This window comes from Acanthaster planci, linkage group LG13 (assembly GCF_054643075.1).
Source record: "Acanthaster planci isolate LZ-2023a linkage group LG13, COTS_SCS, whole genome shotgun sequence".
Taxonomy (NCBI): Eukaryota; Metazoa; Echinodermata; class Asteroidea; order Valvatida; family Acanthasteridae; genus Acanthaster; species Acanthaster planci.
This window is the reverse complement of record NC_141789.1, coordinates 6,587,978-6,615,068: the sequence shown is the minus strand read 5'-3', so window position 1 is coordinate 6,615,068 and position 27,091 is coordinate 6,587,978. Positions and strand designations below refer to the sequence as shown.

General features: G+C 39.6%; 1 protein-coding gene across 3 annotated transcripts in view; it reads right to left on the bottom strand.

Moving 5' to 3' along the window:
- hps1 (HPS1 biogenesis of lysosomal organelles complex 3 subunit 1) overlaps positions 1 to 27,091 on the bottom strand; it is a 103,271-nt gene that overhangs the window by 32,509 nt on the left and 43,671 nt on the right. For all 3 annotated transcript variants that reach the window (XM_022254424.2, XM_022254423.2, XM_022254425.2), the window contains 4 exons: positions 18,153 to 18,401; positions 17,401 to 17,625; positions 16,960 to 17,130; positions 6,762 to 6,874 (listed from right to left, as the gene is read on the bottom strand). In XM_022254424.2, the coding sequence (XP_022110116.2) occupies positions 6,762 to 6,874; positions 16,960 to 17,130; positions 17,401 to 17,625; positions 18,153 to 18,401 (758 nt within the window). The remainder of the gene's footprint in view (positions 1 to 6,761; positions 6,875 to 16,959; positions 17,131 to 17,400; positions 17,626 to 18,152; positions 18,402 to 27,091) is intronic.

Genomic DNA, 27,091 nt, shown 5'->3' with positions numbered 1-27,091 from the left:
GGATCCTAAGGATTTGGGTACTTCAAAAGCTCTAGATGGGTCACTACCATTTACAAATATCTCGTTGGAACTAACTAAACATAGCAGTCACTATCCTCTGCCATGTATGCACTGCCTTCGCTACAGCAGAGAACTCTTTGCCCTTGTAGTAGCTAAGTTATTGTCAGTGCGCCCTCATTGGACAAACTTGTTAAATGCAAGGTCAAAGGTTGTTCACCAATTATTCTTCCGAAGCCTCATGCATGTCATGATTATCGCTCTGTTTTCATGTGGAAACTTTGCATTAAAAGGTCAGTTTATTCTCGTGACATTAAACCGGCTTGCAAGTTAAATACAGCCTATCATGTTGTTACTAAACCCTCAACACAGGTGAAAAATATTCCAAACTTTCAGAATATGAATAGCAAACTTTGAAGTTTCTGGGTATATGTAAAACTAAGGAAACCAAACGTAGATGCAGAGCGGGAAAGAAATGCAAGAGACATATACAGTTTGTTATAAGTCAGCGTTATTCCCTGCCCTAAGTCAAACACTGCAGTTTGACAGATGATCTGTAAACTTAATTATCTTGAAACCTACTACTGTTACCAGTATAGATTCCAGTTCTCAGCAACTCTGCCTTTGGAATACCATTATCCCCTTCCATCATTTTAATCAACACTCTATCCCTAGTGAAGCAGATTCATGATAACTCAACTTGATTCTTTCTAGTCAGGACATTGATATTGTAACAAACGAAATTTCACGCACTGCAAATCCATTTGGTTACGTTCATGTACTTCCCCACATGTAATAGGAATTTCTTTCTTACATAGCCCGGGACAAACAGTGTATTGTCAATGCCTTGCCAAGCATGTGCGGGTTAGGGCGTGGTGCAGCGCCATATTCAAGATGGCCATTCCTACACGTGCTGTCGTGAGAGGAGTGACGCAGAGTGCTGTTCTCTCTTCGTTTTTCTTTGTTTATAGCCATTGCTTTCCTCCTTGGTCATTTTTCTGAAGTAAAAGCTATTGCTGCACAGAGTCCTGACAGTTGGCTGTGGCCGACAATAATTTAGGCATGCGGGACGAGATTCTGGCGAGGAAATTTTGAGATATCTTTCATATGTAATTTTGATTGTTGTAAAGCAATAATGAGTCAATTGCAATGAATGGGAGTCTTGAGTGCTAGCCGGCGGTCTGATGCGTATTGTAGCGGTAGGCCTATGAGCTATTGTTCGGGTCATGGTCACAGTTAAGCATGTGTGACTCTGACTCGCATTCACTCGTATCATGTATAGGGGCCGTACGAGCAAATGACGTAAGGTGGTCCGGTAGAGTAAACATGTACATGTAATGCGCACAAGCCCCAAAAAGTGGACAGATCAAGGCAGAAGCTTAGGCCTGGATAAGAAACATCACCACACTGTAAAGAAGAAGAATTGGTCGAACAGCGTTGGGCATTTGTTATTTGTCCAATCTTGGTTAAAGTTGCCACATTAATGGTTAATTTCCATCACTATTGGTCAAACATTGACCAACGATTGGGATTGGGAATACCGTTGCTGCCGATAAGAAGCAGGGAATGCTGTACATCTTCCCCCTCACTAATATTCTGGCAGGTACAATGCTTAATGTAAATTTTATTATTCACAGTAAGAAATTATGGGCGACGTGTGCATTATATTTCACTATAATGTGTTAACATATTGATGTATGAAAGGATTCCCTAAAACACGAGATTTCTGCTTAACAGAACATGTTTAGTATTGTAGACTAAAGTCATCAATGGTTGAGAGATGTGTTTCAAGTGCATGCTACCATCCTCTGAAACCTACACTGTTTTATATATACTGTACTATTTTCCATACATTGGAATTTTTATAGGAGGGTGACCCCTCTTTCAATGATTGTACATTTGCAGAATTGCTTAACTTTACAATTATAATACATTAGGATTTTGTAATTCTTCTCTACGCAGATCTGTCATCCTCTGGTAGCCTTGTTCCTTTCCCCTAGTTCTCACGTGCTGACCTTACATTTTGCTGTATCTTCGCCAGGTTTGAATAAGATGCACAATTTTCACCATAAATTATTGTCTTTCCGAGAAATTTCTTCAATAATAAATCCAACACATGTTCCTAATTTCTGTTCTGAGCCCAGTTAAGAAATAAATCATCTCAAGAGCTACCTGCAAGAAAAAATCCAACTGAGTTTTTTTATTTCATTCTTCTTTGTACATTATAAATTTTGGAACTGCTAGCTAAGTCTGAAACTACTGTGTAGTGCAGTGGTGAAATCAAGTAAGTGCTCGGTCTAGTTGTTGATATGCAGGACTGCCGACAGGAAGAGTTTCAGATGCGCAAGTGACCGAGCAGTTTTAGTGGTTTACTTTCTTTTCATAACCAGCGGGTAGACTGTAAAGGCATTAGCAAATGTTTTGCATTTAAGTGACTCTACATTTAGTGAATGTTCTGTTGAAAGCAGGAGAAATATACAGATATCGTAAAAAAAACTTTCCTTATGTTGGATCCCAAATTTGTTTGACAATAAAATATAAAACCGTCTTTCCCAAATATGATGTTGTGAAGACGTCATCATGGATCATGTGACGTCATCATAATCATTTACATGTGAAGTTTAAGCCGTCATATCTTACAAACTGTAGGTTCAATTGGAATGACACATTATATGTGTGTATACATAATGCATTACAGATGAAACTTGAGGTGAGGTCATAATGATATCATCACTTGATTTTTTTTAGAAATTCTTTTTTTTTTAAATACATTTCAACATGTTTTATAATTTATCTTTGGAATACAAAGCTCACCAAGCCATTTCGACCCACGAATGAAGCAATGGATTTCCTGGCAGGTTGAAGGGACACTACTGTATTCTGGTTTTTTCTTGCGAACTCCCATGTACTCGCGAGATCGTTTTCGCGTGTAAATGGAATTGCCAAACATGCTCATTAACGGAGGGGCTGTGCGCTGACTGCACTACAAAGGAACTTATGTCAGGATAGTATGTGGGGCGTGGCCAGGCCGAACAGAAGAATATTTGGAGATCCTGGAATTATTAGATGAAAGGAGTGGGTAGAATACGTGACAATGAGAAGTTGGGTGAACGCGGATCCCCGAGGCGTGGATGTTGAATTGAAATGCGTAATCATCAGTCACAGATAGAGGGGAGCCTGTTCAGAGATCGTGGTTGATTGTTCCCGCGCTTGAGTGCCCTGATGCCGAAGTTTCAGACGTCAGAGGGCTTAATTGGGCACTGGGTCTGCAAGTAGGGTGTTGGCATCTACCACAGGCATAAATGACCCGAAAACCTGTGGGGAGAATAAACACACAGTAGGCTGATTGTATCGCATTTTATTCACCGGGATAATTCCAGAGAATGGTAGAGAGATGCCCATGTAGCAGATTTCTCTGTTTCCCGCCCAGCTGGCCCCCGGCATGGGAGTCTTGAGTGCTAGCCGGCGGTCTGATGCGTATTGTAGCGGTAGGCCTATGAGCTATTGTTCGGGTCATGGTCACAGTTAAGCATGTGTGACTCTGACTCGCATTCACTCGTATCATGTATAGGGGCCGTACGAGCAAATGACGTAAGGTGGTCCGGTAGAGTAAACATGTACATGTAATGCGCACAAGCCCCAAAAAGTGGACAGATCAAGGCAGAAGCTTAGGCCTGGATAAGAAACATCACCACACTGTAAAGAAGAAGAATTGGTCGAACAGCGTTGGGCATTTGTTATTTGTCCAATCTTGGTTAAAGTTGCCACATTAATGGTTAATTTCCATCACTATTGGTCAAACATTGACCAACGATTGGGAAGAATTTGCACAAGGTTGGGACATTGTTATCTACACCAACATTGGGTACAATATAAATCAAAAGTTGAAAACCTTTTCACAGCGCAGTTGTACCCGGGTAAGTTGAAGAATTGTTATTGAATGAATTTGTTAACCCCTTTGCGCCGGGACGCGGCTAGACACGCTGTAAAAATTGAGATCCTCAGCCCACTTTTCAGCTATTATTGTCGGCCCACGCTCGAGCGAACACAGTGAAAGAAGGCAGACCCTGGCTCTTGTATATATAGTAATTGGCCTTTGTGTGTAGCCCAGAGATGAAAAGACCAAATTTGCATCGTAATCACCAGCTTCACAATAGTCATCACTTTGAAAAGAGGCAACGGGAATGTGGAAGCGTGACTAGACCGCATGCCAACGAACAATCAGTCTTTTCATCGTGTAATTCAAAGCATGCAGAGCACGGTTTGGCAGGTGGCCTTCGTGGCCAAGCGAGGCTGGAATTCTTGGAGTCGGCTTTTGGAAAGAAATTCCCGCCGCAAAGGGGTTAAGTGCGAAAAATAAAATGAATGGGTGTTCATGTATTGGATGGACTGATGGAGCCGGCTGTGAAGCCGGAAATGAAGCTGGAAGTCGGAAGCGGAGCCAGTTACAAATCTGGGTGAGGATCTGAATGGAGATCCTCACATCGGGGATTTGGGTCAGGAGCAGTCACCGGGGGAGTTGAGGTTGACTCAAGGTGGCTGACTAAAGTGGACAGCATTTCCGAGAGAGCGGACCACCATCATCAAATTACATGAAGAAATACATGTATCTTGCTTACGCACCATTTCAAAATTCTTATTGGGTAGGTGTTGGACAGAACGGTCCGACCAATACATTTATTATTGGTTGGCTATCAGGTTAAGTGTTCTCAAGTGGCCAACTCTAACTGATAAATGCCTTTTTATTGCATTACTTCCAAGGCTATGTAGTTTCAGTGGAGCAACACCCCCTCCGTTATTCACCACAAGTCACTGTTATCGGTCAAATGGCCCTGTCATATAGTCATCCGATAGGAATTTTGAAATGATGCCTTAGGTGTAGAGCGAGATGTTGAATTTGAATTTGAACCCCGCAGAAGACGATTAGAGTGCACGCTTCTTACGTGCAGGTGATCCAGCCGTAGAACCTTAAGGAAGAAGCAGAATGTCCAAAATGCAGGTCGTGGTCGCCTGAAGCAGGCTGAGCTGCAGGGAGCTGTGACAGAAGCACCCTGGGGACGCTTGAACGAAGCGTGTCCTTACTCCGTGCGTAGGGTCTGATGATGGGAGCCCAAGAACTTGGATCATGTCACGATCAAGAAGGCAGAGGCGGCCCTCAGGTTGGGTCAGGCCAGCAAGAGTCATTGTCGCCATCCTCGGAAGAGAGAAGTTGAAGACCTGCAGAAGGGAGAGCCGAACCGTGCTCGGAGCGGAGAGAGTCACCATGATCCGGGACATGATCCTGAGCCGGGTCCCATTAGGGAGGTGGTTCTGGCTGGACGACAGAAACCACTTTAGCCTCTGAGAACGCAGAGAATGCATCATGGGCGCAATACGATTGATCAAATTTTTAGTGACTGTTTGGGGTAGGCTGAAAGCAAAAGACTGCAGTAAAATTACAATAGTTATAAACATCAAACTACTGCAGTGTTTATTATAGAAGTAAACTGGCCACAGTATTCCTTTTTGGACTATCAGTTGGGGGACATCCTGTACAAGACAACACATTTAACAAAAATATCTTGGCTACTTTGCAACCTGTTCAGGATGTCTATCCCAGGTAAATACTACTTTGAATCTGAAGCAGGTAACAGTTTTGTCAGATATAGTCCAAAACTCTAAGCCAATTGGGGTGAGAAAATGCTCTCAAGACATCCCTAACAGTCCCATATCCTCAGATATTAATATGATTTTACACACACACTAGGGGGTTAGGGTTTGGAGAAGCCAGTCACAACTTCTTTAGTAAAATTCTAGGACAAAATTATTGGAAATCCATCACACAATAAAAGTGATGTACACAATTGGTGAAATTTAATCATTTAATCCCAAAATATCTTACTTGAAAGAAAGTACATAACAGCCTCAGTCAGTCTGTAAAATATTTCTGCCCAGAATGCTGTAGTTATCGTGAACACAAAAATGTTGTTCTCTTTTTCACAATGGTAATCTGACTACCGTGTAAGAGTTCATTTCACTTGGCACACCACATTTGTTCACAGGTGCCAATTTTGTGTGTGTAGTGTTTGCAGATGTTCTGAGAGTCTCCATTCATGAACGGGTAATGCAAAAGGCTGCTAACAAAATGTACCAACAGAAAGTCGCCAAACTCACTGTAAACTCAAACGATAGGGCAAGGTGTAAAATACAAAATAAATAAACTGGATTGGTGTGGAGTTAAATTTTATCTAAGGAAAGGATTTTCTCAACACAAAAACTTTGCAAATTCAAAATCACCCCTTGAACATAATGATATTATCCAAATATGGTGGTTGCTTCCAAGCTGCCTTGCAAAAGGATTTTCATCAACAAAAAGTACAATCTCTACACCTTAAACCTTACAATTATTAGTCAACTAAGAATGGAGATGGAGTTCTTAGACTTTCTTTGACATGTAAACTCATGTGAAAGTGTGGTCATTACATTGTCACAGGCCTACTTGTATCGTGCATGGATGTTCATTATCATAGGCCTACTTGTTTCAGTGTCACAGACACTAGTCGACTACATTCCAGGATGAGGTTTTTTCATGAATCCACAGTGCGGTACATTGTCAAGGAGGCGCGTTACTCATTGACATTCACTGATTAGTCCTGGCCGTCATTGTCATACCTGTTCCCCACCCTGACGGTGTTATTCCCTAACTATGCTTACTAACACCTTGTACTTCATAGATTTTACGCAAGATAAATTACAAGATTTTCAACATTAGTCTTGTCATTTACCTTGGTGCCATTGAAGATGTTTTGCTGGTGTCTAAGTAGGCCTGTAGACCAAAGCGTTTCACATGCTGCCAACACTCCTTGAGCTCACTCTGATGCCTTAACATGCTACTTGTCTACAGTCAACAATAAAATAAAACATAGAGACTGGTGAAACAAGGCCGACAGGAGTTCAAGGTTTATCAAACTCCCCATTTTGTTTTCGAATATCATATTGAAAGCTAATAATTGTATCATTGATGTCAATCTTATGAATAAAATCCACGTTATCCCTTCCTCCATATCCACTTGCAGTCAAAATACAGAATTACTGAGTGAATTTTGCTTGATTAATTGTGGTCAACTGCCCCCTTTCTGTTGCACTCACTTACTGCTGCCAGTGGAAGTAACTAAACATGTTTCTCAATTTGCAATATCCCAACCAATTTGTGTTACAGTCTTCCTTCAGGAAGAAGATGACGGTCAACATCACAACTCCTTGACTACCATCAGTTCAACTTTGGATTTGACTAACAGTCACATACCCCCCCAAAAAAAAACGAAAAAGATTTTCTTTAGTAGTGATTAATATCTTCCATCACAATAGCACAGGTACTGCCCCCCCAAAAAAAAGTAATATAAAAATGAGAGGTTATCTTTCTGTTGGCCAACAGAACAAAGGGCTTTTTCGCATCCCTTTCTTAAGTTGAACAATCAATCTACTGCACAAACCTAATGGTGTAAATCTGTCATTATGACCATTTGGATCCAAGGTTTCAACCACATAGGACATGTCCTTCAGGAGATAAAAGGCTTTGAAATTTACAGATTTCATGCCAAGTCAAAAACATGTACAAAACCTAGGGGGGGGAATACAATGTTCAAAAATCAATACAAAAATAAGGTGAAGAAGTCATCATAATGTCATTCATTTTCAATAAATCTTGCATCAGGGTCTTTGTTGGCTATCACTTTGAAAGTGATCAAACATTGCAAAGGTTTGAAAATAACGGCTTGAATACATGTACGTCAATGGGAAAAATTAAATATTCAAAATTCAAAAAGAAATCGCATGATGACGTCATCATCACAAATTTCTTCTAGGACTATCCTTGGATGATTGTCCAAAGACCTGCCAAGTTTGAAGTCAATCAAAAATTGCAAAAGGGGAGAAGTCCTGCTCAGAACGAAAACCCATGTTATAGAATGGGATTTGAGAAGAAATTAAAAAAATAATAATAATTAACAAAAACAATAGCTGTTTTGGCCGGTGCCTGAAACAGCTAATTATCTTTGTTTTATAGTTAGTACTTGCTGCAAGTTTGACGACGATCAACGATTACTTAAGTACAAAAATAACGCCTCAAAAACGTGTACAAAGTCAATGGGCTACAATAAATAGGTAAAAATCGATAATAAATCACTTGATGATGTCACGTCATGTTTCTAGGACCATCTATGCATAAGGGTTGTCATTGGTATAAGTTTGATGATGATCCAAAGTTGAAAAATGACTAAAGTGACCGGAAGAAAAAAACGTGTACAAAACAAATGGGCTTTTGAGTAATGGAAAAAGGAAGAAGCAAAAAAAAAAAAAGAATGCCTTTTTCACAAAATTGCGAAAAAGCCAAAAAGTATGTCTTTTTCGCAAACTGCAAAAAAGCCAATGAAAGAAAAAATTGCTGAGGTGTATGCATTGCTTTGTATTTGACTTCAATGAGGCACACTGGAAGACCTTTCCAAAACTTTTATAGGTATCCTGTTAGCATTGATTTTAATCCCATTGTGATGGGGGATATATCCTTCCCCCAGTTTTTGAAGGGGGGAATGGATGAAAGGATCATCCTCTAGTTTTCGTGCCAAGCAAAGATTACAAAATGCTTAGTTTCACCCCATGCAATTAATTAAGAGATGAAAGTAGAAATAAGATAACTTGATAATACATCAGTATAATATTCAGTAATGCTTTCAGAGATGACAGAATAAAGATCACAGGCTAAGATTACCATGTTTCTGATAATATGGGTAATTTTTTCAATATTATGAATTTCTGCCATTTTAGGTAGGAATGATTTGAGGAACAACCGTAACTTCAAACTTTCGGTGCTGTGCTCATATTATTCCACATTGCATTAACAAATAAGGCTAAAAATAGGTAAAGTAAGAGCTATATTATGTTATTGCATGACAATTTTTGATGTGTTCTTAAAATCAGCATCTTCTATTTGCAACACAACAAGATGAAAGAAAAGCATTACTTTTGTTATTCTATTCTATGCAGTGGAATGCCACTGTAACAAACATAATGGGTCCACACAAAATGTTTGGTATTGCGGTCATTCAGTATAGCAATTATAACTCATGGATAGACACCCCGTTTCAAACTGCGACCCATATCAAAAGGTGTGCTGCTGCCCGCCCCACAAAAAGTCTCCAAATGAGGATTTTGGGCAAAATTTACCCGCAAGAAATAAATTACAAATAAAAAATGCTGAAATTCTTGCACTTTGTTAAATATATGTTTATCCCTTTCATGTTACACATTTCAGGTAGGTCCTAACTGAAAGGAGAATCAAATAAAAGAAAGTTTTGCTCTAGTACTGCTTAACCACTTCAGACCGGGGCATTTTTCAATGTTGAGGATGCTGGGCCAGCATGACTATCATTTTTTCCGTTTTCAAAATCCTTCAATAATTCATCATTTCATTTAACGGTTGTTTATAGCTGCACCAAGTAATTTTTAGGCACTACTCTAAGTTGACAGGTGACCTTCATTGACGCCCAAGTATTTCAGCCAGGCCAGCAGCCTTGTAAACAGAGCCCAGATTGTGTGGTGTTATACAACTGTCTTTTGTTCACAAACCTGGCTCAGTGCACTGCTGACCTCTTTTCAATAGGGGCCAGATTAGCATGCAGCGGTGCTGTGTGGCTCATCGCTGCGGTGGTGGAGAGCTTTTGTCCCCGGTGGTAATCCGCTTGCTCTAAATACCCCAAACCCTGGTATACGGTTTCAAAATAATGCGGGATTATCACCACTTTTGAGAGTGAAAAATGCCGGTAATGCCCAGCAGCCTGGTCTTTTGTTCGGAGTACGGTCTTTTGTTACAGGGCCCTGTTTCCTTTGTCCGAGTTCGGAGACCCCGGCCACACATATAAACCATACGGCTCCAATCCCAGAGTCCCCGGCTGGTAGTGGTTAACATTCATTCATTGGGCCACACCGGGAAACATTAATAGGGCAAATAGGCCAATTCTGAGCTCTAAAACTCTCTAAAACCCAGCCGAGACAGCCTTAGAGTGGTCTCAGTCTCGGCTTTTCAGTTTAGGGACAGGCATTGCCCCAAACCCACCAAGACTGCTTCTGAGCCTGCTTAAAGAGTGGAGCAGGTCTTTAGGAACCACTTGAGTCTACCGCGGCTAACATGAACCAGAGGTGACCACAGGCAAAGCCGACTTTCATAGTGACACTCATGCGCCAATGCCTGGCAAACCACATGAGCAATTTTTTTCTGGTTAAGCAAGGCCGCCCCATTGTTGGCAGTTTCTTTCAGTTTTAGTCAACCTGCAGAGACTCCTAGTCTCATGTTGGGATTTTTAGAATCAGTAATTGCAGTGACTGGTACAATACATTGTGCCATTTCAAAATCAGCCCTTGCGGTGTCAGCATAATGTTTCAATTGTAGCAGACTGAGTTTTACAATGAAGATTTAGCGGGAATGAGCGCAAGTACTGAATTGATTTTGAGTTGATTTATTAGTTAGAAAAAGGAAGGAAGATGGAAAGTGTGTTTGACGCGCTGGTTTTAGTGTTAGTGAAGTTACACTGAAGCTGGGTAAAGTGGTTAATTTTTGTGTTTGATAAAAATACATTCAACAGTTGTGGCAGACTTAGGGATTTGGGGAACACTTAACTACAAGTAAAACTTCAAGCAAAACGCACAAGTAATTTAAAAATTGTTGACTCTTTTTATCTACGAAAAAGTTAAGGCATGGCGTCTACTGCCGGCCGGTATCTCTACAGGCCGAGACTGCTTGCTCGTTTTGTGGTCGATATGATCCTCGGCCTGTATTACTGCTTTTCTCGGCCTGTTATACCAGGCAAGATATGGGACGGAGGGGTACCCCCCTTACCTGTCCAATTCCTATACACACTCTAGACTATTGTTACCTAACACCTCCCCCTAGAAGTCTGTAAAGAATTCCTGAGATTCCGATCAAACAATGACCAACAAAAAGGCGGGGGGGGGTTCTCTCCGTCCCATATCTTGCTTCAAATGTGGCCTGTAGGGGCCGGTCTGGCCTATCGGAAATCAAGGGAATCTCTGGTCGGCCCTACAACCAGAGATCGTTCAAGCTCTTTTTCAGGTGATAAACAGACCTCACGTGGACCTCTTTGCATCACACCTAAATGCTCAACCGCCAACATTTTGCAGCCACTATCCACATCCCCAGGTATGGGTGTTCGATGCCCTACACATTTCTTGGGAGGGTCTTCCAGCTTATGCTTTCCCTCCGATATCACTTATTCCATTGGTACTGACAAAGATCGAACAATGCAATTGCCGCATTCTTCTCATCACCCCATTCTGGTCAAGACAAGCGTGGTTCCCCCGGTTAGGCAGGCTTCTGATTGATGTTCCCCTTCTTCTGCCTCCACGTTCAGATTTGTTGTTTCCACCCAGGTCTAGTCTACTGCATCCGGACCCCACTCACCTACACTTAACGTGTTGGACGTTGTCACGTGATCCTTCAAGCAGAAGACCTTTCTCAAGACAATGCTGCCTTGGCTGCCAAAGGTCGACGAGAATCCACAAGAAAGATTTATGACAGCCAACTAAGACATTTTGACTCATGGTGCAAAGGACGTTCGGTGGATCCAACTGTTCCACCTCTTTCAGTTGTGACCGATTTTTTCATTCATATTTTCCGCTCTGGCCTCCTTGTCTCCACAATTCGAAATTACTGCTCGGTGATGGTGGCAGTGCATGATAGTAAATCCAAGGCAGATATATTGAACAGATGTTTCCAGAGAGCATTCGATCCGGATCACTTGTCTTCATTGCCAGACCTTCAAGGTATACAACATATATCAAAACTAGAAATCTCAACAACAGGTGTACAAAAGCTGCTCAAAGACCTAGCTCCTTCTAAAGCACCCGGCCCTAACAGTATACCTCCATGGTTATTTAGAGTTGTGGCTACTCCACTGGCACCAATATTCAAGGACGTCTTTCAGACATCCATTGATGGTGGAGACGTCCTTGCAACCTGGAAAATTGCGTATGTGTCTGCTGTTTTTAAAAAGGAGATAAGTCTGATCTTTCGAGTTATTGTCCTACATGTTTACCCCTAACATCTGTTCCTTGCAAGATGTACATCATCGCCAGCCATATCACAAAACACCTGAAGAAGTTCAATATCTTATCTGACAATCAACATGGATTAGGGCCAGGATATCAACCCAAACTCAGATAATAACAACCCCTTTATGACATAAATCAACAAATCGATAACAAAAAGACTATGGATGTACATGTAGATATATTGGACTTTTCAAAAGCTTTTGATAAGGTGCCCCATAAACTTGTTTTGCTAAAACTCTGTCACTATGGAATTACCGGTACACTGCATACTCGGATTGGCAACTTTCTCAGTGGTCGTACTCAAAAAATCATCACTGAAGGACAGGCATATGAGTCCATGCCAGTTTTTAAAATACCTCTGGCGTTCCCCAATGTTCAGTCCTTGGTTTTTTTGTACCATTCCCTTGATCGATTTCGATGAAACAAAATGCAATTCACAATAACAGTTGACTTTCTTCGAAATGCCAGGATCATAAATCCAGGTGCGGTTTTCCTTTGAAACATGCTCGCTTCAAGTATAAGCAAAACAACTTCAAATTAAACTCATGAACACTGAAAATACATACATAAATAAGAGACGAAGTTCTGTAATTAACTTGCAGAAAACCTCTGGCAACATCAATGTTTTTTTCAACCTGCAGCTTTAGGGTTGCATGCATGTATAGACTTCTTCTGGTTCCTACATTTCCATCACGCCTTCTTTTGCGTGGGGCGGTGCGGCAGGAACCAGTGCAGCTTTGTTTGATGCACTGAGCTTTACAAATTTTGTTTTCACCACTGCGACAGCAAAACGTGAATGGGAACTTGTGAAAATAATGGAAGTTTCTTCCTAAACATTGCAAATGTAAGTAGGAAAAACACATAAAAACAAGCAGTTGAATGCGAGAAAAGGTGATTGAAAGATGTTTTGTGAAGACAGGAAAGACATCAGCCTTTCTGGACATGCCTGAATGGACACAGCTAGTCAAAATTTTAAATTGCCCAAAAGAAAATTTGATTGCACTGGGCTATCGAACGGCGATTCGTCATGTCCTGATCTTTATACACTTTTGACATCTGAATACACTCGCTAAAAATAAGAATGAGGCTTACCATTTATCTTTACTTTAACATCAGAAAAATCTTTTGTTTTTCTACACCCGCTGCACACTTTTGTATATCCGGTTTGGATTCTGTTGTCATTGTTTTTATTTGTTACTTTTTACAAATTATATTTAATTTTTTTTTTTTTTTTACAACAGTGAACAAGACATAGGGAGCTCTGTTTTTAAAACCAATTTGGAATACTTCACGGCGCACAAGAGTCATTTCAACCAAGCCCTTTCATTGTCCAGAACCATGTCGTTTTCGTCTAAAGCCTGATTAAAGCAGTGTTCTCACGGTAGTCTTTAAGAACAGAGTTGTACTTCTGGGTTAAGAGCCAGCACAAATGATTATATTGTCGTCCAGAAAACACCATGTGGCTCAATGCACATGCCTTTTTTCTGTACTTGATGTCTCGGTGAGAAGAACAGCTGTCTGCAAAAGTCCAGAGCTGTTAATGTTGTCAATAACATTACGGTACAAGATCAGAGCTTAAGTTTCAATTCTTCTCAATGAAAGTCATACAAAAAGACGTTTTGTCGGTGTAGACCTGTACAAGTGGTCTAAATAAGTTTTATTCTTGAACAATGTCGGGCACATAATCACGATCAATTCAAAGACATAGCGGTACTCAGTTTCTAAAAGATCTATGACCGACTTGGTCTTCCTGGGGTTTGTTTTGCCTACGATTAAAGCGCAGTGTGGTTTGTGTTTTTGACTCATTTTAATTTTAGCAAGTTTTATTCTAAACCAAGCTGAAACCCATTTAAAAAAGAAATGCCAAAACAAACTCGGTGAAATTCAGAGCTAGATTAGGAAGCTTTAAAACACCAACTTCTTAAAATTTCCATTTTCGATAGTAAGCTGAGCATCCATGACTATCTGAGGGGGCCACCAGTTTCAGCTTCTTTTGTCATTTGTATCGAGATGCCGCTTCCATCGCTGATGGGACATCCCAATCCATGGGTAGTGTTGTCATCGAAGCTTCTGAAGTCCAGCCATAAACTGTACTTGTCTTTCAGGTGATAGGCCATGTCTATACCTGTCAGATTTAAGTCTTTAACAACAGCTCGCCCTAACTTGGTTTCAGAGTTTCAAAAAACTTCGTTCAAAAGTTGGTATACGAACATGCCTTACGAGTACATTTGGTTATGCTTGCCCTCTACGGTAATGCTGGTTTTTGTGACATGGGGATTGTAAAACCACTGAGGGTTCTTGATGGCAGAATCTTTAAACAAAAACAAGATGCCTTTCAAGTTTTTAATCATTGACCGAGACATTCTACAACATGTAAAAATTGTTTACCGTTTGCATTTCCAAGTTGTGAATCTGGTTAAACAAGCAGTGCACTGAGCCCTGATGTTTACTGCAGATCGTTCAGCCAAATCTCGGTTGGTTACAACTTTTTACTCCAGACACAGAGTATTGCGCGGCTGTATCTGTATTCTTCACAACTTCATCGTGATCATTAAACTTGAGTTCGTACGTCAACAGTTGTTTGATAAAAAAAAGGCATGTGATCCATTAACAGCTGAACATCCAGAGGAATCGCGTACCTGCTTCCAAATGTTTACCTTTATCTTTGGCTGAGTCGTTGGGGTCGCCTGCTCCCAAATGGAGCTTAGCCCAGTTTTCTCATTCGAGTCCAAAGTAAGCCATGTTTTTAGTGATGTTGGTGTGTAATTAATTGTCTTTAAAATTGATGGACGTGTCCGTGTCTCTGTAGCTCACAATCTCATTGCCTTGCAACTTTACATACATTTCTTGAATTAAGTTTTGGGCTACATTGTTGTACACGCTTCTGTTGTCGTCCAATGTGTCATCTAGCTCGAGCTTGAACACTAATTCACTCATGTTGGGTACAATCACGTCATCTACGCCTAACGGAGGGCACTTAACAATCAGTTTTTGTCCTGAGCTGATGGTACTACGGTTAAGGGTAATCACAACGTCTTTCCTTTCGCCTTTGATAGCTCTTGGCAATTTTAACCATCTGTTTGGGTGTAGTTTCTTGCTGCACTGATTCATCTTTTTAAGATATACTTTCTTTAATTGATACTTCTTTAATTTAAATGTTTTAAATTTAAGAGACTTTTTAAAACTGTTATAATGGTTGGTGGCGCTATCATCAATGCACCAGCATTCACCGGGTATAATTTTTTGTTTAGTGGCATCTCCCAACAAAAAAGTCGACAAAGAACAAAAGAGACACAATTTACTGGGACAGAATTTACAACTGAATTTAACACCTTGTTTAAAAGTAAAAAGTAAATTTGCTTGTAGGTGAGCCAGTGGTTCACCGATTGCAAGGGATTGTTGAACGGTATAATATGACTTTGGCTGAACGGTTGTTTGGACACAAATACGCACAAGAAATGTTAAACTTGGGTGGGGGGGGGTTGAGCAAAACACCGAATGGGTTTACCCCTGGTCATGAAAGTCTTGAACGATAAAAAGACCAGTTGATCAGAGACCATCAAGATTAAGAGCTCAGTCCTACTGAAGTGATCATGCTTGATTGCGTGAAACAGTTACCGGCGGTTGTGAATGGAGCCAACCCAACTCTACTGACTTGAGCGGCAGAGAAAACCGATACTTAACAATGCTTTAGTCCGGTACTTGTATTACCCGTGTGAACAAGAAAGTGGTAGCATCAGTACAACAACTGATCATATTTGTACCAAATATTTGTACCATGTCCCAAATTGAAAAGAAAACAAGTCAGTTTAAAAGAGTGAAGGGTAAGAAGGTAACACTGGGTCCTACGCTGTACTACCTGACCAAAGAGCCAAAACGCTTGTTTGTGTGAGAAGAACTGAGTCATTCCTGGAGACAGAGAGTTACCACCCAGCTCTTATAGTTATGTTTCTTAACCAAATAACCTATACCCTTTGGTAACAAGAACCATTTGGCATCCAAAGCACTTAGCGACAGCTTATTCTGCGTCACAGTATACAACAAGTGCTTATCTGCTGAGAGTTCTTTGGTTCTCATTTAAACAAATAGTCAAAATATTTTCCATATCAAGTCTCTAAACAGTCAAGTAAAATGCCTATTCCTTAACAAAAACACCCAGTAATGGCTTTTATGTGCAGGCACTGTGTACAAATATGTCCAGTGCAAAAGCGTAGTACACTCTTTGTTGTCAACCAGCAATATCAAGTACAGCAGTGTCTGACAGATCGGATCGACAAGACAAGCAAAGTTTGTGTTGTCATTGATTGTTGGTGTTTTGAATAACAACATGTTTGACTGCTGGAATCATGCGTGTCCTTGTAATTTTCCCCAACACCTAAGGAATGCATTCAGCTTAAATGCCCTTGAAAGATTTTGTAGAGATTTCAACTAATTATAGCACGTTTATCGCACAAACATTTGCCATTGGTCTGCAGTATGCCCAATTCCAATTAGTACATGTACGTCTGAAATTTGCACCCACAATTTGCATAAATTTATATTTATGCATAACAAAAAACCTAAGAAACAGGTTATTGTGTAATAAAAGTCCCAGGTATTGTTTCTGAAATTTGTGGTTGCTGACAAAAAGTTACTCGAAATGATAAAACCACCACTTAAAATGTGCAGCTTTTTGTACATGCCACAAAGCATCTTTCAAAATTCATCATATTTCAAAGTTGGCAGATGGAGAGCCACACTGGCTACCCACTGTTTAGAATGTAAATACCCTGTAGATATGGAATCACAACCACACTCTCTTTACCAATGGTACATGTATCACTATGTAGAGTGAAAAGAAGTTGTTCAAGAATTTTTTACCTTAAACTTCTTGGCATGCTCACAGACTTGTTTGATGACATTTTCTAATGCTTCTGATAAGGTTCGTAGAGAAAAACTTTGTTGAACTTCTGTCACCTCACTCCTTGGTTGGCTAATCAGGTTTAGGAGGTACAATGCATTGTTGATTAACTTGGCCAGTTGTACTCTCACCTTTAAAATAATTGATAAGGAGGTTTTCATACACAGAAGAATTTAAACAATGAGTAGCTGCAATAATCGCAGAATCGAGAACAAAAGGCTTGAAGTACTTCACAGGGTTGGCATTAACTTTAACAAAGCCAAAATTGTAAATACCAAAACTTGTTAGAGCTGTGGAGATGAATATTACATTTAAATGGTTTACTTGTCAAGCATTGGTACCAGTATGAACACATAAATACTGCAAGTAACATTGCAAAGGGATGCTACAAAAATACTGACCTGACTGACAATAACCATAGTGGTTCCAGGAAGGACGGGTACAAATTGCAGTATATGAGGTGCACAATTGCAAAATGGTTGCTGTAAGAATGCCGGCATACGCACACAGTCTCGCTTGTCACTGTCTAGATTCTCACTAGCAATGACACTACCTGACACAGAAACAGTATCAGCTACTGGCAAAGCTTGGCCACATTCGTTACTATCCTTGCTGGAATATGGCTCCTGGTACAAAGAAATCCCCAAATCATCTCAATTACAACCTGTGAGCTCAGTCACTTTGAAATATACACCGGGTACCTCTAAATATGTACTTCTTTTTTAAAAGGAAATATAATACACAAATAGTTCACTTTAAAGGACACTCTAAACTATGACAGCAAAATATGAGGAAAAATGGGAACAAAGTCTGAATATTACATACAAGGTAATTATCGTATTGACATCCTGATGGGATAATTCAATCTAAACTGCACCGTTCCTGACAATGGGTAGAGAATATACTTATATCGGTGTTTATTTTTTTGTTTTATTGTTTTAATTATTGGTGTTTATTTGTAATTTTATTAAAATTTCTTGGGCAGGACCTACTATAACTTATCATTCAGTGCATTAGAAGTACACTGTTGTTTGCAGTCTTTGATTTTATGAATCCACACACAAGAATACATAAACACAGTTGAAAAGAACACAAACCATATATGGGTAATTCATATGCACGTCAAGCTACAAGAAAGAAAGACTATCAATACCTGTACTCTGACTGACTTGCTTCTTGGTTTCACTGGTGTTACACTGATAGGAGGTGTGTAAAATGTCTCCTGTCTTAGCTCTGCTTCACCATCGCTTGATGAAGTCCCATCCACTGCTGCTCCCTTATCCTCCATGTTGGCCAAATGCTCTCGATTCATAGGACAAGCTTGGACTTGTGTACCAAACCTGCCTGTTGTATCAATGTCACTGGCATCATTATCCGAGTCATCAGGGCTGTAATAGGCAGACTGCAGAAATGAAAGTTAAGAATAACAGTGTACTTTCACTGAAATGACATGTCAGTGTGTATGTATAAACGTCATCAAAAAAGTAATGTATTACCAGTAACTTTAAACATGGAATACACAACACAATCAATTGCAAACAAGCCAGAATTAAGTTTGTGAATGTGTGTATAAGAAATGCTGTCCACAAACAATGCAACTAAAACACTGTCAACAAAACAGCATCTTCAAGGGAGTTCATCAACTTGCTGTTATTTCCCATTATCCATTTTGTCATAATTGGAAAATAACAAGTGTTTTTGAGTGCATTCTAGCATGGAAAGGCTAATTTCCCACTTAACTGTAAGGTACATCTAGGGGCAAGATCGATCAAGGACTAGTAACTAGTAGTTAGTTTGTGATGTACCTAGCGCATGTACAGTAAAGTTGAAGTATAAAAAAACCCTAGTCAAATGTTGTCAGGTCATTAGGACTAGTGGCCACAGGAAGGCCAAAATAACAACAAGCAAAATTGTTATTAAAGACATACTGTTTTTCCTGCATTTTTCTTAAAACTGGTCCTCTCTGCTCTGTACTATTAAGAACGGTTGATGGCAACCAACGATGCAACCAACCTCGATAGGCTGGTTGCGAATAGTTGACTAGACTAGTCCATTGTTGACTAACGTGCATTCGATCAGAGTGAGTCGAACCAAGCTTAACTTCATATGTATGGTCCTTGATCGAATTTGCTCAAGAAAAGCAGATTTTTTAAAATCTTAAGTTGTGTACTTTCATGAAAAGAGGCTACAAACATTTATGCGAATGTACCATCTTTGTGTTTGAGATTTACTTCATGATCTACAACTGTACAACCCTCAACTTAATCATTTTATGATATGCGTTAAAGTGATGACAGGAGTTGGATTTATGGTGTAACATGTACTGGATAGTCTTGCTTGACCTGTTTCATACATAGTAAGAACCAATAAAACTTGTAGTGTTTGGGGGTTCATCAATAAAAGGACACTCCTCCTTTTTCTTTCTGAAAAGCTTTTGTTGCTGCAAAATGGAATCTGTCAGCTTCACGCTGTCCTTTCAATATCACTAACCAACAAGGACGTGAATTTTGAGAAGTAAGAAATTACACCTTTACACCTTAATTTCCAGAAGCAACGCGCAAATCCAAACACATACACCCACAACCACTGATCCACACATATACTTGTTTCACATATGTAGTATGGACATTCCTTTACTCAGGCAATATGCTCCTTTTCCTTCCGCTACAATTTGTTTGAGCCGGATTTTGGACAATGATTTCACACACACGCAAACCAGAATACAGAATAACGACCTTGTGCTTGTATTGAGGAGCAGCTGTTTTATATCAGAAACATCCTCCCCGGCAAATACTCTCCAATCAATGTGGTTGTTGGTTATTGTGTGTTTACAGACTCTTTTCTTGAACTCATGATAAATTTTTCCACTGGATTTCCCTGGCATAGGGTAGAAGGTTGTAATACAATGTCCGCAATAAAGAAATGCAGTGAGTCACCATCGCCCTGATGCTACTTGTACATAAGTTCACCTAGGTGTTAAGACAGCATATTCTGTACAATGGCTCTCATTTACTTCTAAGCTTTGAATCCTCCCATCAACCCTCGATCCTGTTGGAATGGACCTCCACTCTGTATGCAATGTGGGTGACAAACTCTACATCGTGATAACTTTAGACATGATATCCTTCCTGTTAAAGAATAGTATACATGAGTGCACTATCCGAGCAGGTAGTACTTTCCACAAAGGATGCAGGCAGCAGGTCCCAAGATACAAATACCCACTGATGACTAGGAGCGACAGGCAAGCCTCAACTGTACTTCTGCTTTCCTTTTAGCATACACTTGTCCATTTCATCTTTGTGAATGTAGCCTGGTCCTCCAAGCTGCACAGGATTTTGCCAAAAGCCATGTTGGGCATGTCTCTGAAGAACGAAAACCAGTCAATGAGTGACTCCTTGAGATAGGATCTTCCGAGATACTCAAGGAAACTTACAGGGGCGAAGTACAAAAACATCTAGATTAGAGCCATCAGCACACAATTAATTAGATGGGCATTGGCAAAGAAGCAGCAAAAACAAATTGACCGCTCACTTCAACTACTTCACTTCAACTTCACTCCATCTGTACAATTATGCTGCTCAGTTCCTGGGAAATGGTGATCACAAATCTTACATCTAAGATGTACTCCAGGAGTAACAATGAACACCTTGTCCTCAGCCAGTTGCTTCTTACATGTTTCTAAAATTGCCAAAATGACAAAGCTGAACAAGTCCACTGTTGTTAAAACTGTCAAAAACACTGATTGTTGGCCATACAGCACAAATTCATTTTCATTAACATGAATTTTGTTGACCTAAGTGTCTAACTTTGTTTTCTTCTAATGCTCACTGGTATATTCTGTATGGCTATCTTACTTTCCCCCATAATCACTACTGTAACCGCTTAGAAGTATAGGACCTTTTTGCGATCGATTTACTGCGAAGAATTCTTTGCGAATTGCGGTGCAATTTCAGAAATTGTCCGGGGAGTCCTTTCTTTTGCGAAGGTAAAGGCCGATTCGCGAAGACTTGACTGCCACCATATGGGAGAAATGCAAAGCACTGTTTGGGAAACTTTGCGCCCCTCTTTGCTAATGATGGGCGAACATAAGCTGAAATTCACAAACGATGCCTTACGTTGAAACACACATAATGCCTAGACCTTCAGACCTTGCAAGAATTTACCAACGGAAACACCTTCACAAGTCACAAACACGATAACGCCCAGAATTAGAAGATTTGGTATAACAAGTATTGCAGATACATTAAAAGAGTAGGCCTGCCGTTAAAAAAAATGCAAAAAAATGACATGCGGTTCTTTGGTAGTCAGCGAACTTTTCGGTCATGAAACCAATGTTTTAATGACTCTCATGGAACTATTAAAACCCGTCCACCTTCCTGTCCCTCTGATAAAACTAGTGTGAAAGATTTTCCAACCTCCTTTGCAATGACATTTTAAGCTTTCACACAAAATTTGGATGCATTCTCAATTGAAAATTAACATGTCATATCGACGAATTTGCTCCTGGAGTCAAGTCTTGAACCACGTGCTTGGCAGTGTCTACACTGTATTGACACAACACCCATTTCGATTGTTTGTCAAAGTCTCCATAAGCTGCGTAACAAATTCTCCAATTGGATGAAATTTGATTTCTGAGACCTCCGCAATACAGACACAGCAAGCAAAATCCCAGTGACTGGCAATCTGATAGTTAGTGACATTTATTTATGTCTGTTTTGACCGATCTGCGTCAAAATGTTATTTTCTTGCTTAATTTCTGTTGAAAGTGTGATTATTGCAGAAATATCAAATCTTTTTTACAATGAACAGATAGAACTGTTCAAAAATTAAATGATTCTTTTTGAACAGAAATTCAAGTCATAGTTTTTTTATTGCTTTAGGAAATTTGGGGAACATATTTACTGATCTTAAATCATGAAATTTTGCTTTTTAAAATTTTTCATCCTCATGGACGGCCCACTGTTTTTCTGTTTCCAGTGATATTGAATTTGGTGTTATTTTTTTTACAAACATTTTAAGCTACTAGGCTCCATTAAACACGAGCATTACCTTCAGATTTGTGCTCCAAATTTTACCGGAGACTAAGGATAACACTGGAAACTTTTGCTAGTTCAGAGAATGTTTCTTTTACCGTACATTTTAATCCTTACAAGTGTTTCATTTTCTATTAAAAAGAAACTCTACGGCTGTTCATCTCTCTCCAGGAACCGTCTTTTTTTCTGTAGATTTGAAATAAATTGAATGGGTAGAGGGAGATTTATTTTTAGGGCAAAATGTAAACGGTGTATATTACTTGTGTCATGAAAAACAGAATGAAATTCCCCTCATTTCCTGTACAGACCACTAAATCGGAGAAAAAAAGTTAAACAAGTAAACACAAAATACGTGTAATTTGTTTTACGCTGAAACATGAGCCCAGATTGTACATAAGGTTATAGTCAAATGGTAAAGATGAATACAGAATAAAGAGACTTGAACGGTTTACAGCCGGGTTGGGTTTTCTTGGCAAATTAATGCATTTCGTTCCCTTTCATTTTCATTGCCTTCTTTACATTTGATTTTTGTACGTAAGGGACGGGGTAAGAGTTGCCCTTGCCGTTCCTGATGTGATGAGCACAGTTCCTTCTATGGTTCTTGTATTTTTTATCTTTGGGGAGGCCAAGTCAATCGGTCGGGGATTAAAATGATGATTTTTTTTTCTTTATGTTCTGGACAGGGTCGGTGGCACAAAAATAAAGATTTTTTCTTGGTTGAAAACTCCACAATATATAGAGGGTCGGTGACATTTTGTTTTCTAAGAGCCAAAAATAAGTCACAAATGAAAACCATAGAGGTAACTACGTTTTGAAGAGACATATCTGATGTTAAGTAGCTCTTCCACCAAGCCATTACATGTGTTGTGTCACTCGTGAACTCTAAAGAAATTCTTGAACAGTAAATGTTATAAGTGGTGCCGAGTGAAAGGGACTAGTTGAGTATTTTTCAGCATTCAGTTCTTGTTCTGAGTGGTAAATTAAAAAATGAACAAAGTCAAAACAAGGCGAGTGCATTGAAAATTAATATAGTATCAAATGCCTCACCACATTATATTAGCGTACATGAGCAAACATGCATGATGGAGACACAGACCTGGCCCTGATTATAACTACATGCGTAACATGTATGTATCCATATTTTGCAATACTTCTTGGGACCTTAATACAGCCTCTCCTTGGGATGTATTACTTTGTATCAACGCAGTGAATGTACATGTCTGTCAGTAGTCTAGTACATGTATGCGTACATGATACAACATGCCTGAGTGTATCTCGACATGAATGACCCTGACTTTGATCGCCATCTTAAATAAGCTTTGCATACATGTAGGCTAGATCTGTGTAAATTCTGAATTAGTATACCGCTTTCCAGTAACCCTGGTATGCTTTCACGGTGAGAAATGCAAATTTCAAGTGTTTTCTGTGCGATACTAGGCTTACTTGGTACTTGAATGGGAGTCTTGCCAACTTCATGGAATGATTCACGAGTCAATAGGAGTGCACAGACGTTTCTATTTCTTCCTATCACTTCCCCTCCTTTATTCTCCAAGGCATGGTGATATGTTGCTCCGTTTAAAAAACCTCAATGCAATAAAGTAGAACAAATAGTAGGAAACCTATGAACTGGGATGGAACAGTCGGTTTGTGAACTGAATGTAGGCTGCTCTTTAATTAGTTGCACTTGGTTTCTAGCCTTTTTCCCAAATTTTTTGTCCAGTCCTACAGCGTTGATGTTCTGTGGCATGCAATGAGCTGGTCCATTCTACGAGCCGAGTCATCTGGATGTGTTTTATTTGTTTTTGACCATTATTATGAATATATTCTAGCTAATCAGTGTGACACCCCCATTCATTTCGAAAGGCACAATTAAATCTAAACTTTATGCTACAAACAGTTTATAAGAAAGTTTGTTGGTGATCTCCCATGCATGCTCCCACGCGTTGCACCATGGTGGCATCTACCTGTAATGTTTTTAATATACGGTACTTTTCCTTTTAATCTATAAAAAGGCCCGCTCTGTTGGTGGGTTGTCCTTTATTGTTTTGGTTATCCAAAGAAATTTTTACAAATCGTTATGACTTGTAAACTAAATATCACCGCTGTTAAAAAAAGGAAACATTCTGCTAGGATTGAAATATCATGCCTTCTATTTCTTTCAAATTGTACTGTGTATTTAAGTCATGACAGCCAGTAAGCAATTTGGATTTTTTTGTATTTGCCTAAAAGAGTAAAAAGGTTGACAGTCGGGGCCATCCAACTCATATAGTGTTGGCTTAGTTGGATCGTGATTCCTTCATGGGTACAGTACAAGAACATTTTGCATTTGATTTATGTTTCGCATGAAAGGCGGTGTTATACACGTTTTGACGATCTGTTTGAAATACATTCATCTTATCAAAAAATAAGGATGGCTATTTTAGGGTTTGAAACACATATTGGCAAAGAACACATCCGGATGACTCCATCTGAGGAACGGACCAGCTCATTGCCACAGAAATGCTACGGCAATGCACTTTATACGTACTACATGCATGTGTACTGCATACATACTGCACAGTACATGTTGAGAGTAATGCCTAACCCAAATGTGCATGCTAAGTATGCACATTAGAGTTAGGTGTCACTCTCAATAGGCACTGTGCAGTATGTATGCAGTTCACATGCATCTACTAAGTGCATTGCTGGGTACACCGTGAATCTAATGAACACAAGCTTCGTCACTACTCATGGGCCAGCCATGCATAATCCAGGCTAAAGCTTCGGTGTATGTAGGCTGGAGCTTATATAAAGCCTCAAGATTTTGGTCAGTAACACTGAAAGGGGAGGGCAAAATAAATTTTAAAAAAACATATTTGTTTTAAGTACCCCAAGCAAACAACTGTCACATTTCGGAGAAGGGGAAGGTTAGAAAGTAGTGTACTTCAAAGTGAAGATAAGCACAAACGAATTTGTGTCCTTTTTAACCATGGAATATGGAGGAAACCGCATTGCGTTTTTGCATCGAGAGATGGGACATAGATATGGGACAAATCTAGCCCACAGTGTTCTTTTTTTTCCCTGGATAAAAAGCACCCAATGCCGACAGCATGATTCACTGTGTTTATCATCATTATTTTCTACGTACTCGACTAAAACTTCAGCAGTGGGCAGATTAAGATTGAGGGCTTGAAAAAAAATCTAGGAAAAAGGTTACAAACCAAGTGCAGCTGAAAGCAGCTTAGGTTCGAGTCCACAAACCAACTGCAACTGTTCCATCCAAGCTTCTTAGTTTTTTTTTCATTTGCTGTATTTCATTTTGTTTCTTACTTTTTTGAAGCGGAGCAACAATTTACTATGCCTTGGAGAACAACAGAAGGGAAGTGATGAGAAGAAATAGAAATACCCGTGCTCTCATATTGGCTCCTCGAGCATTCTGAGAAGTTGGCAAGACTCCCATTCAAGTACCACATACGATTGGTATCGCACAGAAAACACTTGGAATTAGCATTCTCACCATGAAAGCATATCAGGGTTACCGGATCAATCATACTGTAATGTTCATGATCGGAAAGTGGTATTGTAGTTTTTGATGTAAAAATTCAGAATATAGACAGATCTAGCCTACATTCACGAAAAAGCTTATTTAAGATGGTGATCAAAGTCAGGCAAGCAAAGCTTATTTAAGATGGTAATCAAAGTCAGGGTTGTTCATGTCGAGATACACACAGGCATGTTGTATCATGTACACATACTAGACTACTGGTAGACAACTGAGTTCATTGTGTTGATACAAAGTAAGACATCCCGAGGAGAGGCTGTAACGTTCCTGGAAATGTTGCAAAATATGGATACATACATGTTACGTATGTACGTTTAAAGTTGGGGCTAGGTCCTGTGTCTCCATCATGCATGTTTGCTCATGTACAATAGTATATGTGGTGAGGCATTTGATACTGTATTAATGTTCAACGCTCTCGCCATGTTTTTACTTCGTTCATTTTTAAATTTCTAACTCGCTAGAAGAACTGAATGCACAAAAATACTCAACTAGTCCCTTTCACTCGGCACCACTAATAAAATTAACTTTTGAGAATTCATTTAGAGTTCACAAGTGACACAAAACATGTAATAGCTTGGTGGAAGAGCTACTTAACATCAAATATGTCTCTTCATTTCCTCTCTAGGTCAAACGTACGTGTAGTTACTTCTATAGTTTTCATTTGTGACTTACCCATATTTTTGGCTCTTACAAAAAAATTTCACTGACACAGTAGTAGGGATGAGCCAGTTTCAGATCAGACCCTCTTTTTCACCTCCCAGATCAGCCGGGACTTCCCCAAAACTTGTGACCCCAAACGCGACCCTAACTCGTGATGTCCCAAACATACTAAAGGGGACTTCTCCCCCGGGACCTTTCTAATTAAAAAAAAATAGCTCGACGCCGGGGCATGCCGGGAAAAAATTGAGATAAATTTTAAAAACCTATAATATAAAAGAGGCATGAATAGAGAAACCAAATCACAATGCTGCCCTTTCTTGATAAATTTTAGGGGTTTGAAAAAATCATTCCTGGCAGACTTTGCAAACGATATAACATTCCATTACCGCCGCCCAATGAAAAGAGTCATTCAAAACCGGAACTCGTAAAAGTGATTAAAGCGACTCAACAGCAATGTAGAAATCTCTCGAGACAATCATATCGTCAATTTTTTAAAATAGTGCAAGACAACGACATAGAATTTACGACCATGGGCGTAAAAGGTAAAATTTTGTGAACGGACCTAATCACCGCAATTAAATCACACATTAAGCCACAAGTAATTGAAGAAGTAAACATCCAAAGAATCCGACGCTTTCAATTTAACTGCAGATATTGGGAACTGATACCTAATTTCTTTGCTGACGATCTGATTCACTTTTTCGATTTTTACAAAAAGTATATCGAAGACAAAGCATTTGCCTAGTTTAAAGAAATTGGCACATATAATTTATTTTATCGCTATGGGATAAAATGCATTATTCACCACAATGCACGTTGTTTAGTCGTTGAAACAGTCCTGGTCATCTGGCTTATACC